We start from the raw sequence: 14163 nt of genomic DNA, 5'->3' as shown, positions 1-14163 counted from the left end.
CAACACACAGACACATAGTACCAGTCCCTCATCATCATCGCCACCTCCTTTCCGTCTCACCAGGAGCCTTCTAAACTGACAGCAGTTACAGATGAGAGGCCAGATTCCTGCCAGCAGGTTTGTGCTGATCCCATGAGGCAGAGACAGGCTAAGTCTCCCTCTTCACTGCCTTGCACTGCTCTGTTATATTAGTGAACTTAATCACTAAGAAGAAAAAAAATCCCTAAATGAACACACACATGCACATACGCACCATAAAATATAGAATTGCATTTCATCTTGACAGAAAAATACATATCTTCAAGTCATTAAACTATTTTCTTTGGGTTTCTGGATTGATAATGATGTATGTTAAAAGCATGTTGTAATAATCCCCAAAGTGAGCATGACAAGTCCAGGAGTGTTAAGGTTACACTTAAATCTAAATATAATAAAATAAGTTCACAGCTTAAGGTACCTAAAACATGACTGTAAGTCTGCCCTGGAATAATGCCATTTGCTAGCAGAGAAAGTTTGGAGGAAAAAGTTCTGTGTCCTTTAAAAAATGTCTCAGCTCATCTTGGATCACGTTTCCACAAATGATTATTTTACTGCATGGAGGCCAGAGTTAAAGTTATTTGCACATTTTGTCTTATTTACTGATACAATGGACTCCTATTCTTAAGACCATTTTAATTCATTTTGCATAGAACAATGTACTAGTAGCTGCTCTTACACGACACTTTTCACCCAAACCTCTCAAAGTAATTTGTACAGGAGGTAACGGCTATTATCTTTACAAAATACACTGGGGGAAGGTAACTTATTTGTCAGTGGCCACTCAGACATGTGGTAGAGCTGAAACAGAAAACAGGTTGCCTAAACAGCAATTCAGCAAATGCTCCATCCAAGAGGTGACCGCCTCTTCCAAGCTTTCCTTTTTTTTTGGCCAGGTAAAAAAGTGATGTTTGCATCAAATATAGGAGTATTTCTTTCAAGTTGAGGTTCTACCAACATCAAGAGAGTTCTGTTAACAAAAGTGTCCCTTTCATTTCAGGGATATTTTTCAAAATTGTTTTTAAAAAAATAATATATATATTTATGTAAACTTCATTCCTTTAGCACACTGTAATCCACTGTATTATTCATCTTTGTCATTGTTTTTGGAGTTCCTCTGCAGGACGGGGCTCAGTTTATTTTGCAAAACCGCTGCAAGTTTTTTTGAGGTTTTCTTCAAGAAAGCACTTCCGGGGTGAACATTACTAACATGCAGGTACAGGTCCTCCTGTGTGGGGCCTGTGTAGCCACAGTCTTCGCACACATACAGTTTGTCTCGCCTCTGTTTGTAGGCATATTGCTGCTGCACGCCGTGGATCTTCTTAAGGTGGGACTCCAGGGAGCAGCGCTGCGTGAAGGCTTTGTTGCAAATCTCGCATTTGTAAGGTCGAATTCCTGCAACATTAAAAGACAGCCATTACCATTCTGATTTACTAAGGACCTGGCTATGAGCAATGCTCTGGCATATTAGTTATTGAGCAAATACCTCGCAGCAGGGAGCTACTAGCCTGAGGAACTATCTGTCTAAACAAAACTTCTTCCTTTCAGGCTAAAATTTTCAGGAATGGGTTGATATATTTAGGAACAAAAAAACCTTTCTAGGTTTCAAGGGGACGTAGGCAGACACTGAGGATAACAGATGCCCATAGGTGGCTTTTGTCCTAAAGAAGAAGCCATTGTCAGCTCCTGCAAAACTGACTCCTTTAGAGCCCTGACTTTTGAAGTCCTGCAATTAGGTGAAACTATTGGTTTTGGGTAACTTTTCATTTTGGCTTTTATAATGAATTAAATCATGTATCTCAGTAAGATGTTAATTTTTTCCCTTTTAGTGAGCAAAGCTTAATGAGGCTTCAGTGAATGGCAGCCCAAAATGAAAGTACAGTGATCACAGCCCTTCAAACGAATGAGAGCATCTTTGTAGAATATAGACTTGATTGACTGAGATTACAAGCTCAAGTTCTAAAGGAGAAGTGCATTAAGATGAAAGAAATATGTACATGTGTCTTGGGAGGAGGGAGAAGAGGCTGGCTGGTGATTTGAATGCCTGAGCAGTTTCATTCAGTACAGGCAACAAACATTATCAAAATAGCAGTAAAGTGTAACAATTTTACCACCAAGCAACACCAATTTAACGACAACCCCCCGGTATCACAGAATCATAGAATGTCCTGAGTTGGAAGGGACCCACAAGGATCATCAAGTCCAGCTTCTGTCCCTGCACAGGACAACCCCACAGTTCACACCATGTGTCTGAGGGTGTTGTCCAGTCTCTTCTTGAACACTGTCAGGCTTGGGGCCATGACACCTCCCTGGGGAGCCTGTTCCAGTGCTCCAGCACCCTCTGGGTGAAGAACCTTTTCCTCATGTCCAACCTGAACCTCCCCTGACACATCTTCCTGCCATTCCCTTGGGGTTCTGTCATTGGTCACTAAAGAGAAGAGTTTGGTGCCTGCCCCTCCTCCTCCCCTTGTGAGGAAGCTGTGGCCGCCATGAGGTGTCCCCTCAGTCTCCTCTTCTAAAGGCTGAACAAACCAAGTGACTTTAGCTGCTCCTCATACGGCTTCCTCTCCAAACCCCTCACCAACTTCGTAGCCCTCTTCTGGACACTCTCCAGTAGCTTTATATCCTTTTTATCCTGTGTCGACCAGAACTGCACGCAGGGCTCCAGGTGAGGCCGCACCAGTGCAGAGCAGAGCGGGACAATCACCTCCCTGCCCGGCTGGCAATGCTGTGCTTGATGCACCCAGGACATGGTTGGCCCTCTTGGCTGCCAGGGACACTGTTGGCTCATGTTCAACTTGCCATGGACCAGAACCCCCAGATCCCTCTCCGCAGAGCTGCTTTCCAACATCTCGTCCCCCAGTCTGTATGTACAGCCAGGGTTGCCGTGTCCCAGGTGCAAAATCCAGCACTTGCCCGTGTTGAACTTCATGTGGATGGTGATTGCCCAGTTCTCCACTTTGTTCAGATCTCTCTGCAGGGCCTCTCTACCCTTGAGAGTGTCAACAGCTCCTCCCAATTTTGTGTCATCAGTGAACTTGCTTAGCGTTCCCTCAAGTCCTGAGTCTATGTCATATATGAAGATATTGAAGAGTGCTGGCTCTAGGATGGATCCCTGCAGAACCCCGCTAGTGACTGGTCACCAGCCCAACACAACCCCATTTACTAGAACCCTTTGAGCCTGGCCCGTCAGCCAATTGCTCACCCACTGCACTGTGTGTTTACCCAGCTGTGTGCTGGACATCTTATCCAGGAGGATGTTGTGAGAGATGGTATCAAAGGCTTTACTGAAATCCAAAAAGATCACGTCGACAGGCTTCCCTTGGTCAACTAGATGGGTAACCTTGTTGTAGAAAGAAATTAGTTTTTTTAAGCAGGACTTTCCCCTCATGAACCTGTGCTGGCTGGGACCAATGATTACATTGTCTTTCAGATGTTTTTCAGTAACTCCCAGAATAATCTTCTCCATGATTTTGCCAGGCACAAAAGTGAGGCTGACAGGCCTGTAGTTGCTGGGGTCATTCCTGTTGCCCCTCTTGTAGATTGGGACAATGTTTGCCCATACCTGAATGACAAATAGCTGAGGGTTTAGTGACACTTGAAAAAACCTAAACCCGTTTTGATTTTGCTTAATAGACTAGCTCAGTAAGTTTTCAAGCAAAGACCAGCATTAATACTGATGCAATGATTTACCTAAACCCCTGTTTTCCCAATGAAAGATGAAACTTGAGCGTATGGAAGATCAGTCCTATGGTGCCAGGCAAAAAAGAGCAAAGCACACATGCCCATACACATGGCTGTAAATTTGTAACTGGATTGTGTTAAATTCACCACTCAGTCATTGATCTTTCTACCAGAAATCCAAACTGATCAGAAGTTCCAATAAGCAGCATCCTGATTTCATTTTTACAAGTCTTGTAAAAGGAGGTTATGCCAGTGTACTGGCTCATGCAATCATAGAATCATAGAATAGTTTTGGTTGGAAGGGACCTTCAAAGGTCATCTAGTCCAACCCCCCTGCCATGAGCAGGGACATCTTCAACAGATCAGGTTGCTCAGAGCCCCGTCCAGCCTGGCCTTGAATGTCTCCAGGGATGGGGCATCTACCACTTCTCTGGGAAAACTGCCAGTGTTTCACCACCCTCATGTCTAGCCTGAATCTCCCCTCCTTTCTTTCAAAACCATTACCCCTTGTCCTATCACAACAGGCCCTGCTAAAAAGTCTGTCCCCATCTTTCTTATAGGCCCCTTTTAAGTACTGAAAGGCCACAATATGGTCTCCCTGGAGCCTTCTCTTCTCCAGGCTGAACAACCCCAACTCTCTCAGCCTGTCCTCATAGGAGAGCTGTTCCAGCCCTCTGATCATTTTTGTGGCCCTCCACAAGACTACCAAGACTAAAGTTTCCTAATGCCTACTGCTGTGAGACTGCTTCAGTTACATTCGGCTGCAAATGGAGAGTAACTCTACATCTTCATTAGAATTCACACACAAAAACGTATCTTTTACAAACAGAATTTTAGGTGCCACTTCATGCTCATCTGAAGGCTATTTAAACTCCCACCATCCTTGGTTCATGACACCAGCGGTGCTCCACAGGCAAGAGTGCAAGCACATGAGTGGTCATGCCAGGATGACACAGCCCATTGGGGCTCTGGCATCTTCTTCTTTCCTTGGGAAACATTTTTAAATTTGAGTTTACTATGTGTATTAGTTAGTTTTTAATGTGTAACTCTGCTTATGCCATGAAGCTAGACTGAGACATTTGGCTTTCACTCTCTCTGACACTACCCTGCTGTTGCACAGTCTGGTTACAAACACTGCACAACAATTTCCACTGGAAACACCAACATTCAGTAAAGCACATATAGATGAGCACCTATAGCTACAAAATATAAAACCCACACTACCACTTCCAGCCCGTTTGTCTTCTTTTTAACATTCAAATATAGTCCAGCTTTCCTGAACAGCAATCAACTTTGGCATAAAAAAGGCAACTGTTTTCAGAGATACACGCCAATACACAATACATATTAGTACTGCTGCTGCAGACAGCCTTCATGCCCCCATCATGAACCAAGGCATCAGGCAAATACAATATATGTGAGTGTTCATCCTGGCTTTACACTGGAGAGGAAACAAAGTGATGCCAGATTTCTTCTAGTAAATTTGGGGACAATCTAACCGTAAGATTCACATTTCCTGTACAGTGTGTTTTCACCCCTGTTTTCACCCTCCGTTCGCTTCCAGAGTTTCTCAAAATCAGCTCCACTCCTGCATAGTGAGTTCAACTCTAGCTGCCACAACATACGTGTATATTTAGCTTCTGAACAGAGACCGTCTTGGATTTAGTTTCTGAATCTCAAAAGATGACCAGACAGGTTGAAAAATCACTTCTTTCAGAAGCACCAACTCGGCACATCAGCCATACCCCAGTGGCAGCTCCCTGCTCACAGCCAGCAGCTTTCCTTTCCACATGAAAGCTTCGCAAACAAACCAAAACAGCACAAAACTTTGGCTCTGGCCAATGCTTTCCCATCTAAATGGGCAGCGTTGTTTTAGTGAGCTCTGCTGCTAAGAAACAACTCCTGCCCACCAACATACTTGCATCACCTCTAGCAGTTCACAGAATCACAGAATGGTTGGGGTTGGAAGGAACCTCTGTAGATCACCTAGTCCAACCCACCTGCTAAAGCAGGTTCACCTAGAGTAGATTACACAGGAATGTGTCCAGGTGGATCACCTGGGTAACAGTGCCTGAGCCAAAAAAGTGGCATTGCAGAGCAAGCCCAGAGCAGGTCCTGTAGCCAACCACAAATCTGGGAAGTTGGAACATGCCCAGGAGGTGTGGTGGATGCATCTTCTGGATGCTCTATAGTGCAAAGTCTAAGCTCCACAAGCACAGGCAGCTTGGCCTGCCAGAAAGTGCCTTGCTTGGGGACGGTGGGATTGATATGTATTTAAGCCATCACTTCTACTAAGAAACAGAAACATAAAGGTGGACTTCTCCCTGCTCCAAGTTAGGATAAGCATTTCTCTGAGCTGGATTTGAAGCAACTGATCAAAGAAACAAAACCACTGCTGTTTGGGGTGGGCTCGGGCACTGACCCCACTGCAGAGCAGCCACGGAAAGTGCATCCCTGGGGGAGTGATATGGGAGCAAGGGTGAGCAGAAAAGGGAAAGGGACAATTTTTCTTTCTTCCAGTGCCATCATGGGCTTAAATCACAGCATCCTCAGTTATGCCTGTACATCTAGTGTAGATGCAAGCAGAGAGGAGGGAACTAGATCAGGTTGAAGGTAACTTTTTTACCCACCCTCAATCCAGGGCAGGAACTGCTGTTGCGAGATTTTCAACCCACTGCTCCTGATTCTGAACCAACTGCTCTTGATTTTCAACCCATGCTGTGACCCACACAAGGAGTAGGGGATCAGTGGCCAAACTGATCTGGATCGCTGGATATGCAAAGGGAAACCTCTCCGAAAGGGGATTGAGGGAGCTGGTAGCCTGAAGCAGGTGGGGATGCAATGCACAGAGTTAGCAGAAGTCAGATGTGTTGTCTAGTTTCGCTAAAAAAACTGGAGGCATATCATGAACTGCACTCTGTTTTCTCCAGATGGTGCTAAAATCAAGCCATAACCCCACCTTGCAGGACAGCCAGCAGGCAAGGTTTGCCAAAAAAAACCCCAAGAAACTGCTGCTCGTTGCCTCTAGAGGGCAAAGCATTTTCATCCACCACCTGCCCGTGCTCACCAGTACATGCTGGACTTGCAATAACATGCAATGAGTTAGCCTAGGTGGGTTATCCCAGGTGAGTTATCACAGGTGGGTTCTCCCGAGTGGGTTATCCCAGTCTCACTGACCCAGGCACGGCAGCACACAGCAACATCTACACCAGACCTGGATGGAAGCTCATGCACCCACACCACTTCAAACAGACTTTATTAGTTCTCCTCAGATTTCTTTAGTCCTAGGACTTTCATCTGTCCATGCTCATGTCTTTCCCTTTCCTCCAGCACATCCCCGCTATTTTTTGCAAATGTTGTTTACCTGGGTTTTGTATTATTGTATTTCTGAGTTACCCTCAGCCCCCATCCTTGTCCCATCCCACCCGTTCTCCCACCTCCTGCTACTCAGAGGTGTTTGCAAGCCCCCAGGGAACATGTTCTCACCGGTATGCGTCCGGACATGTCTTTTCAGATCAAAGGTGTCATTGAAGCCTTTTCCACAGAAGGTGCACAAGTGTCTCTTCACCTGGCTGTGACACTTGATGTGACGGTTGAGCATCCGCTGCAAGCGAAAGCCTTTGCCACATAACTCGCAGCTATGCACGGTAGCATCGTTACAGGTGCCAGTGGTGAACTGAGGAATGGAAGAGAACTGGGTGAGCAGGCATTGACATGACAAAGATTAACAAAAACCAAACAAAATAAGGAGGGATGGCTCATTGTTGCATTTAAGAATACTTGGGATATATTCAAAATGAAAAGTGAAAGCATTCAAGAGATTCTTGCTGAGTGGAACCTTCACGCTTCCCTTGCAATCAGATGGGTGACTGTTAACGTGTGTGGTTTGGGACTACAACAGGCGTTGGACAGCTTGGCTCCAGGGGTTAAAGCAAAGCCTGTGTGCTGGATGCCTTCAAGAGGCAGGGACCCTCATTCAGCTACATCCATAAGCACATGCGCTTAGGCTACAAGCACGTCTCGCTGGGGCCGCATGTGTTTGCTCCTGCACTCTCCTAGTGGGAGACGGGAAGCCCTCCCTGATACAAGAAAGTCATACTCATGTGGTGCCTTTGCTAATCACGCTTCCAGCTGCTATAGGTCCCTCAAAAACCAGCCAGCAGTGAAAAAAAAGATAAGTTTGGTGAGATAAACCAATGCACACTGTGCTGACCCAGCAGAGAATGAAACAATGGCACTTACCTACTCCTGTTGGTCTCCCTGACTTGTTAATTAACAGCAGAGTGTCATTAGGGGTTAAACTCCTCATTCCCACTCCTAACACCAAAAATATTGCCCCAACACCATGACCTAACTTGACTAAGGGAGACACTGATGATTCAGCTCTTGGGAAGAGCATTCCTCAGAGGGAAGGCTTAACGTCTAGAAGATGCAAATACTTCGTTATTAGTTTAATTATTCATGGGGGAGCAGACTTGCTTGCCACCAGCCTCTTGGGCCAGGGGAAAGCCAGAACAGCAGGCAGCACCGCACGCACACGTCCATCGGCTCTCGTGGTGCTTTTGGCGAGTTTCTGTGGCATGCTGAGAAAACACAACTGCTGAAACGAGGTTTCGCTGTGACTGTGCTAATAGCCCAGGTTAAATTATATAAAGTAGGTTAAAGTCAAACAGCAGTGGGGAAAGCTCTTCATAAAGGAATACATTTGGAGCTTCTTTTTCCTGAAGAGCCACTTATTTTTCCCATCCTACTCCTTCACTTACTATGGAAAATTGTAAAGAAAGATTAAAAAAAAAGGCAGCTGCAAAACCACGAGGTGTGAAACTAGTCGGGAGGGGGCGGGCAGCTGGGAAGTATCTGTTGGGCAACAGGTAAGACTCATGCAGCTACATATAAGAAGGGTGAAAACCTAGTGTTAATCATGAGATTAATAACATGGTGGCCAAAAGGCTGTGATCTCAGCAGAGACAGTGGGGATTTTTACAGCTCCATCTGGCAAAGCAACAGCCAGGGTTTAATGAGGTGTTAACTAGCCATTGGTAAACACATCTCCTCCTTCCTAGCACTGGGGTGGCCTGGCCTCACCTCTGCTGAGGGGAACCCTGGATGTTCAGAGATAGACGTGGTCCTCCCACCCCATATGCATCACCACCATGCTTTGGTCTTGGGTTCTCCAGTACCATGAGAAGACCATTCTTCTTCTCAGCCTGGGGACTGAAATCACCACTCTGCTTTGCTAGTTCTGCCCAGGGGACACCCAGTCAACACAAGCTCCTGCCCTTGCAGCAGAGAGACTCTCCGATTAAGTTAATGGACAGATAATTGCTTCATTTCACCCAAGCCTATAAGTCCACCTCAAGGTGGCAATGGCCTTTCACAGCTTTGGAGAAGGACCTTTTCCTAGCTGCTATCTTGACAAGTGAAGAGGGTAGGGGGACATCGGGAAGATTCACGACAACCTCCCTTGGCGAAGAAGGCTTCACTACAACCTAGAACGCAGCCTTTTAAGGACGCCCCACATTAAGGAACGAGATCCACCCACGCACTATGGGGCATGACTCCTAGCTGCCAGGGCTGGTCTTTCCTGGCTGGGTTCAGAGCTCCTGTGGGACGCAAGCCAAGCAGGCCAGGGGCAGCATGTCCCAGGCGAGGATAAGGGAAAGCAAAGGGCACTGGAAGATTAAGGTACATCGCTTACAAGGCTTGCCCTACCACTGCCATCCTACAGCCAGCTGGTCTCACGGGCCTCCATCTCCTTGTGTGGGACAGGTGCTGTCGCCTCCAGCAGAGAGAGCCCAAGGGACTGTTGTCACCCGGTGTCCCAGCCAGCAGTTGGGCCCTGCCCTCCAAGTGGGGTCACCCTATCACCGGGGAAGAGAACGCAGGCGTGCGGGCAGTTACCTTGATTTTCGACCTGACCACGGGGCGCTTGACGGCCAGGTCCAGCAGCATCCCCCCGGCCGTGCCCAAGTCGCCGGGGGCGGGCTGGGGCGTCGGGGGATCGCTGGGCTCCGCGTCCCGGGTCCCGCTGCTCCCGCTGCTCTCCAGGCTGCAGCTGTCCTCGTAGCCCAGCAGCACGCAGCCGATCCCGCCTGCAGCGGGGGTGGGGGGGTGCGATGAAGAGGGGGATCGCGGAGCCGCGGCCAGGGGAGGGGGGCAGCGGTGGCAACGGGGGAAAGGCGCCGAGCCCCGGTGTTTAACCTGCGGGCGGGCCGCGGGCGGCGGGGGAGGATCCCCGGCTCACGCTGCAATCGGAAACTCAAACACGAACGGTCCCAAAGTTCAAACAAGCCAGCTCCGCCGCCTTCCCGTTATACCCCGGGCAAGGGCAGGAGGAGGAGAAGGAGGAGGAGGGGAGGGGTAGGCCAGGAAGACATCAGCCCCCTACACGGCTCGGGTCCTTTCTTCTCCTCCCCCCGCCACCTTTCTCATGCAAACGAGGTTTCCCACCTTCCCGGACACTCACACTGTCCCCCCCCCATGCCCGGGGGCTCGCCGGCGTGGGAGATGGTGCCAGGCATGGGAGCGGCATCGCCCGGCGGGGCCAGCACCCGGCACCCCCGCCGCTGGGCGGGGAGGGTTCCCCCGATCCCCTCCCGACGTTTAGCACAGCCCTCCCCGGTCCGCCGCCCACCCGCCCCTTCGGGGCTCTCCCGGCCCGGCAAAGCCCCTTTCCCAACCCGCCCCCTCCGCAGCCCGAGGGGATCGGGGCAAGGGCTGGGGTCCGGCGGGGACCCCCCTCCCTCCCTCCCGGCGGCGAGAGGTGCCGGGGGAGGGAGCCCGTCGGCGCCCTACCTGGGATGTAGGTGTCGGCTCTCTCCTCGTCGGGCAGCCCATCCCAGCTGCGCACCGCCGGCTGCGGGCTCCGGCGCTTCACCAGGAAGGCTCTGGGCATGGCGAGGGCAGGGGGCACGGCTGGGCACGGAGCGGAGCGGAGCGGAGAGGCAGCTCACCCGCCGCCCGCCCGCAGCCCGGCGGGGCGCGGGCGCTGCGCTGCCGTCCGCGGGGAGCGGGACCGCACACACCGGGCAGAGCCGCCGAGGAGCGGGGAGGGGAAGGGGAGGAGAGGGGAAGGGGGGTTGGGGGGGAGGAAAGTTTCATAAGGTGGAATAGAAAAATGCACCAGGAAACTTGGGAAGGAGCATGCGTGCTGCAAACATAACGGTGTCAACAAGTCTGCTTACCTGTCCGACCGGTTGGAGCAGCTGAGCTTTGTTCCAGCCCTTCCTAAGGCATGAATGTTTGCAAAAGAATTTAACGTCTGAAAATTAAAAAAAAAAAAAAAAAAAGAAAGAAAAGGGAGGGGAGCGCTGCCGCCGCCGCCGCCCGCCGCCCCGCTGGCGGCCACCCCGGTGGGGCCGGACCAGCTGCCCGCCCGCCGCCCAGGGGGGTGCCGGGGGTGCTTCCACCCGCCAGTGCGCGTCCCGCCGCCCACGGGGGGGCTGCGCTGAGGGCCCCCCCAGAGCAGGTCGCGGAGGGGAAGGCTCCTGAGGGAGCCGGGAAAGAAGAGGCTCAGCTGTCCTCGGGGCAGCGGCAGACGGAAAGTTGTTGTTATTATTTTTCTTAATGACAAGCCTTTCTTCTGGTTTTGTGTGTTGTGTTTTTGTTTGGTTGGTTTTTTGTTTGTTTTGTGTTTTTTTAAAGGTTTTATTCTGTTTCAGTCATTGATTTAAAATGAAAAACGTGTCACGGCCTCAGCCTTTTCTCTCCCTCCCCTCTTTTTTTATTTGCCTCTTGTCCTCTTCTCCTCTTCCCTAAGTGGAAATGAAACAAAATAGAAGAGGATGGGGTGGGGGGAAGGAAGCATAAGAAGCAGAAGAAAACCCACAAAACTGCACTGAAAAGTCTCCAAGCACAGTGAAGTCTGTGCATGGTGTGTCCTCAGGTATTTAACAGAATTCAAGGGTGCCTTCTCCCACCTCACACTTACTATTCAATCTCCTTTCTTATTAAATGCAGTGGAAATGCATTTGGTGCCTCCTCCCTGAGCACATCCTTGCAGAAGAGCCAGCACTAGGCTGGAGCAGTTGTGCAGGCTGGTGGGGCTGAGCACAGAAAGTCGTTTCCCTGTGTGAAGAGGCCTTTCAGATGGTATCGCTCTTCTCTATGGTTGCTGCTTTCCTCCCAAAGAGCAAAACACAGGCCAGGGTAAACAGATGGGAGTTTCAGCATTTCATTCATTGAGACAAAGATTTAACGGATCTGGAGCTTCTGGAAAGGATGCACCATCAAACATGGCCAAATGAAAGAGTTCTGCTTAATGCACATCCTCAGTAACTCTTTGGGGCAAGGACTAGTGCTTTGGGACCATTTGAGCCTTTATCCAGGGGCAAATTGGTGTGAGCTCTTGCCTGGAGGAGCGGGAGTGGCTGGAGTCCCAGGGAAGGTGCTGAGATGGAGGATCCCCAGCCCTAAGCCCCACACCTGGTGTCGCACTGCTGGAGAGGTCCTCCAGGCTGAGCATCCCAAAGAAATTGGTGTTTCCAGCAAGAAAATCCCAGCTGGGAGCTGCAGCAGCACTACCCACTGTACCGTATTTCAGCAGGGTCTACCAGACCGATGTTCAGGCGCAGATATCTCCATCCCACAGGCTGAAGCAGCAGAGGAGTTTCCCCACCACCCTGCACTTTGTCCTCCAGGAAGGTTTTTAAGCCCTGACCCTTCACCCATGGGACAATCCCTGGGAGTGATGGAGTGGGCTGGGGACAACTACTTGTTCCCCCTGCTCCTGCAGAGAGTCTACAGTCTCTGCAAGTACCAGGGGAGAAGCCACCTCAGCATGCCTTCAGGCAATACCTCAGCAATACCACACATAAAAATTTCTTTCTCTTTAAGGCTATGTAATTTCTGTGTTATGTCTGAGATTTTGCTTCAGGTCGAAATGAAGGTACATGGGTTTTAATTGATTTTTTTCAATGCTTTCAACTTGAGGTTTCTTTTATTTTAACCACTCCCTGTCTTTCAAGCTCAAAGAGGTAGCAAATGACATTAATCACAGCACTCCTGAACCAAGAGTTTGCTGTGACTGCTTTAATGCCTTCTTGTCTTTTTCAAATGTTGCTTTTGAGGTTCCCATTTAGCTAGGTCCTGGAGCACACATTTAATTGGGGTGCTCCAAATCAGACATGCACCTACATGCACAGCTCAATAAGGAACTAAATTATTATTATTATCAGCTCTGGAGCCCTGACACAAGTGGTCAGGGTTGTGGTGTGCCCACAGCCATCACAGGCACAGGGTGAAGAGAAGGTCTTGCAGCCTCCAGCAAGGCAAGAGGAGCGGGATGGAGAGGCACCACCTCCACAGAGTAGAGCATCTCAGCAGCAGTGGGCTACCTTCCCCTTGAGATAGCAGGTGGAAATACAGGCTGCTGACCAAACTTTGGTGTTGCATGGCCATAGCCCAGAAGAAAATGATGCTGCCTTTCCTAAAAATATCATTCCTTGTTATTTTTTAACCCAGAGGAGCCTGGGAAGCATGCTCATAGCATGCCCCCACCAACACCATTGCAAGGAGCCACACATGATGCCATGGACATGTCACTGGGTGGCCGGCATCCTTCTCCACACACCTGCTCGAGCAATGTTGCATGCACAGCTCGAGCACTGTAATTACTCAATAAATCACAATGATAACAAGATAGTGGCACACAAATCTTTCTGTAGGATCCTGTTTAATTTTCAGCATTAGTTGGGTGTGGGAGAAAAGCCAGTATGTTAAATTAACATTTTGGCTGTAAATCAAATCAAGTGTACAAAATGTCCTGTAGGGTCAAACCACAATGAGAGCCATCTTTACAGATTTGACTACTAAAATACACTTCATTTGACTCTCATCATTTGGGGGAGAGATTGGATCAAACAATGAATCAGCCATGTGTCGCTGTCTCAGTCGCACCCCCTTTCTTCCCCAGCCCACCCCACGTGGGGGGTGGATCAATGGCTGTATGCAAGAGGCATGGGGAACTCGTCCCTTCTGGAGGATTCCTCTCTCTGCCAGCCTCACCCCGGTCAGTACAGCATCTAGAAGGGAGTGGGGAAGGTGTACCTGAGGGTAGGGACCTGGGTGTAGAGTGGGGGAAGGAGCTGGGCTTGAGAAGAGCAGAGCAGAGGGAGAGATGCTTGGTAAAGGAGGTGTAAGCAAAGGCACATGTCTACTGCTCGGGGGATGGCAACTCAATTTTATCTGTGACTAGGGAATATTTTAGCTGCCCAGTGCCCCCAGAGAGCTGTGCCCTTTCTTCTTCTTGCCTGGGCTACATTTCAGCTTGATCAGTACCGCGCAGCTGCAGAAGCAGGCATGTGCCCACATGGCAGAGGGACATGGCCTGGGCAGGGATGGGGGTTTGATCATTCAGCCAGCCAGAGCAGAGCACTGCCAAAAGGCAGTACCATGGCGATGTCTTTGAGCTGGGCTTTTAGCTCAGAAACCAGCAAAAGGACC

The 14163-nt window shown here is 49.5% G+C and overlaps 1 protein-coding gene across 1 annotated transcript; it reads right to left on the bottom strand.

The window, feature by feature from the left end:
• Positions 1–989: 989 nt before the first annotated feature.
• On the bottom strand, positions 990–10630 carry OVOL2 (ovo like zinc finger 2). Its single transcript, XM_065632424.1, has 4 exons — positions 10516–10630; positions 9622–9812; positions 7207–7396; positions 990–1431 (listed from the first exon to the last, which is right to left on the bottom strand). The coding sequence occupies exons 1-4, from the start codon at positions 10613–10615 to the stop codon at positions 1121–1123; spliced, it is 792 nt and encodes a 263-aa protein (XP_065488496.1). The 5' UTR covers positions 10616–10630; the 3' UTR covers positions 990–1120.
• Positions 10631–14163: the final 3533 nt, after the last annotated feature.

The sequence above is a fragment of the Caloenas nicobarica genome, chromosome 3 (genome assembly GCF_036013445.1).
Source record: "Caloenas nicobarica isolate bCalNic1 chromosome 3, bCalNic1.hap1, whole genome shotgun sequence".
Lineage (NCBI taxonomy): Eukaryota > Metazoa > Chordata > Aves > Columbiformes > Columbidae > Caloenas > Caloenas nicobarica.
This window is presented reverse-complemented; position numbering and strand designations above follow the sequence as displayed.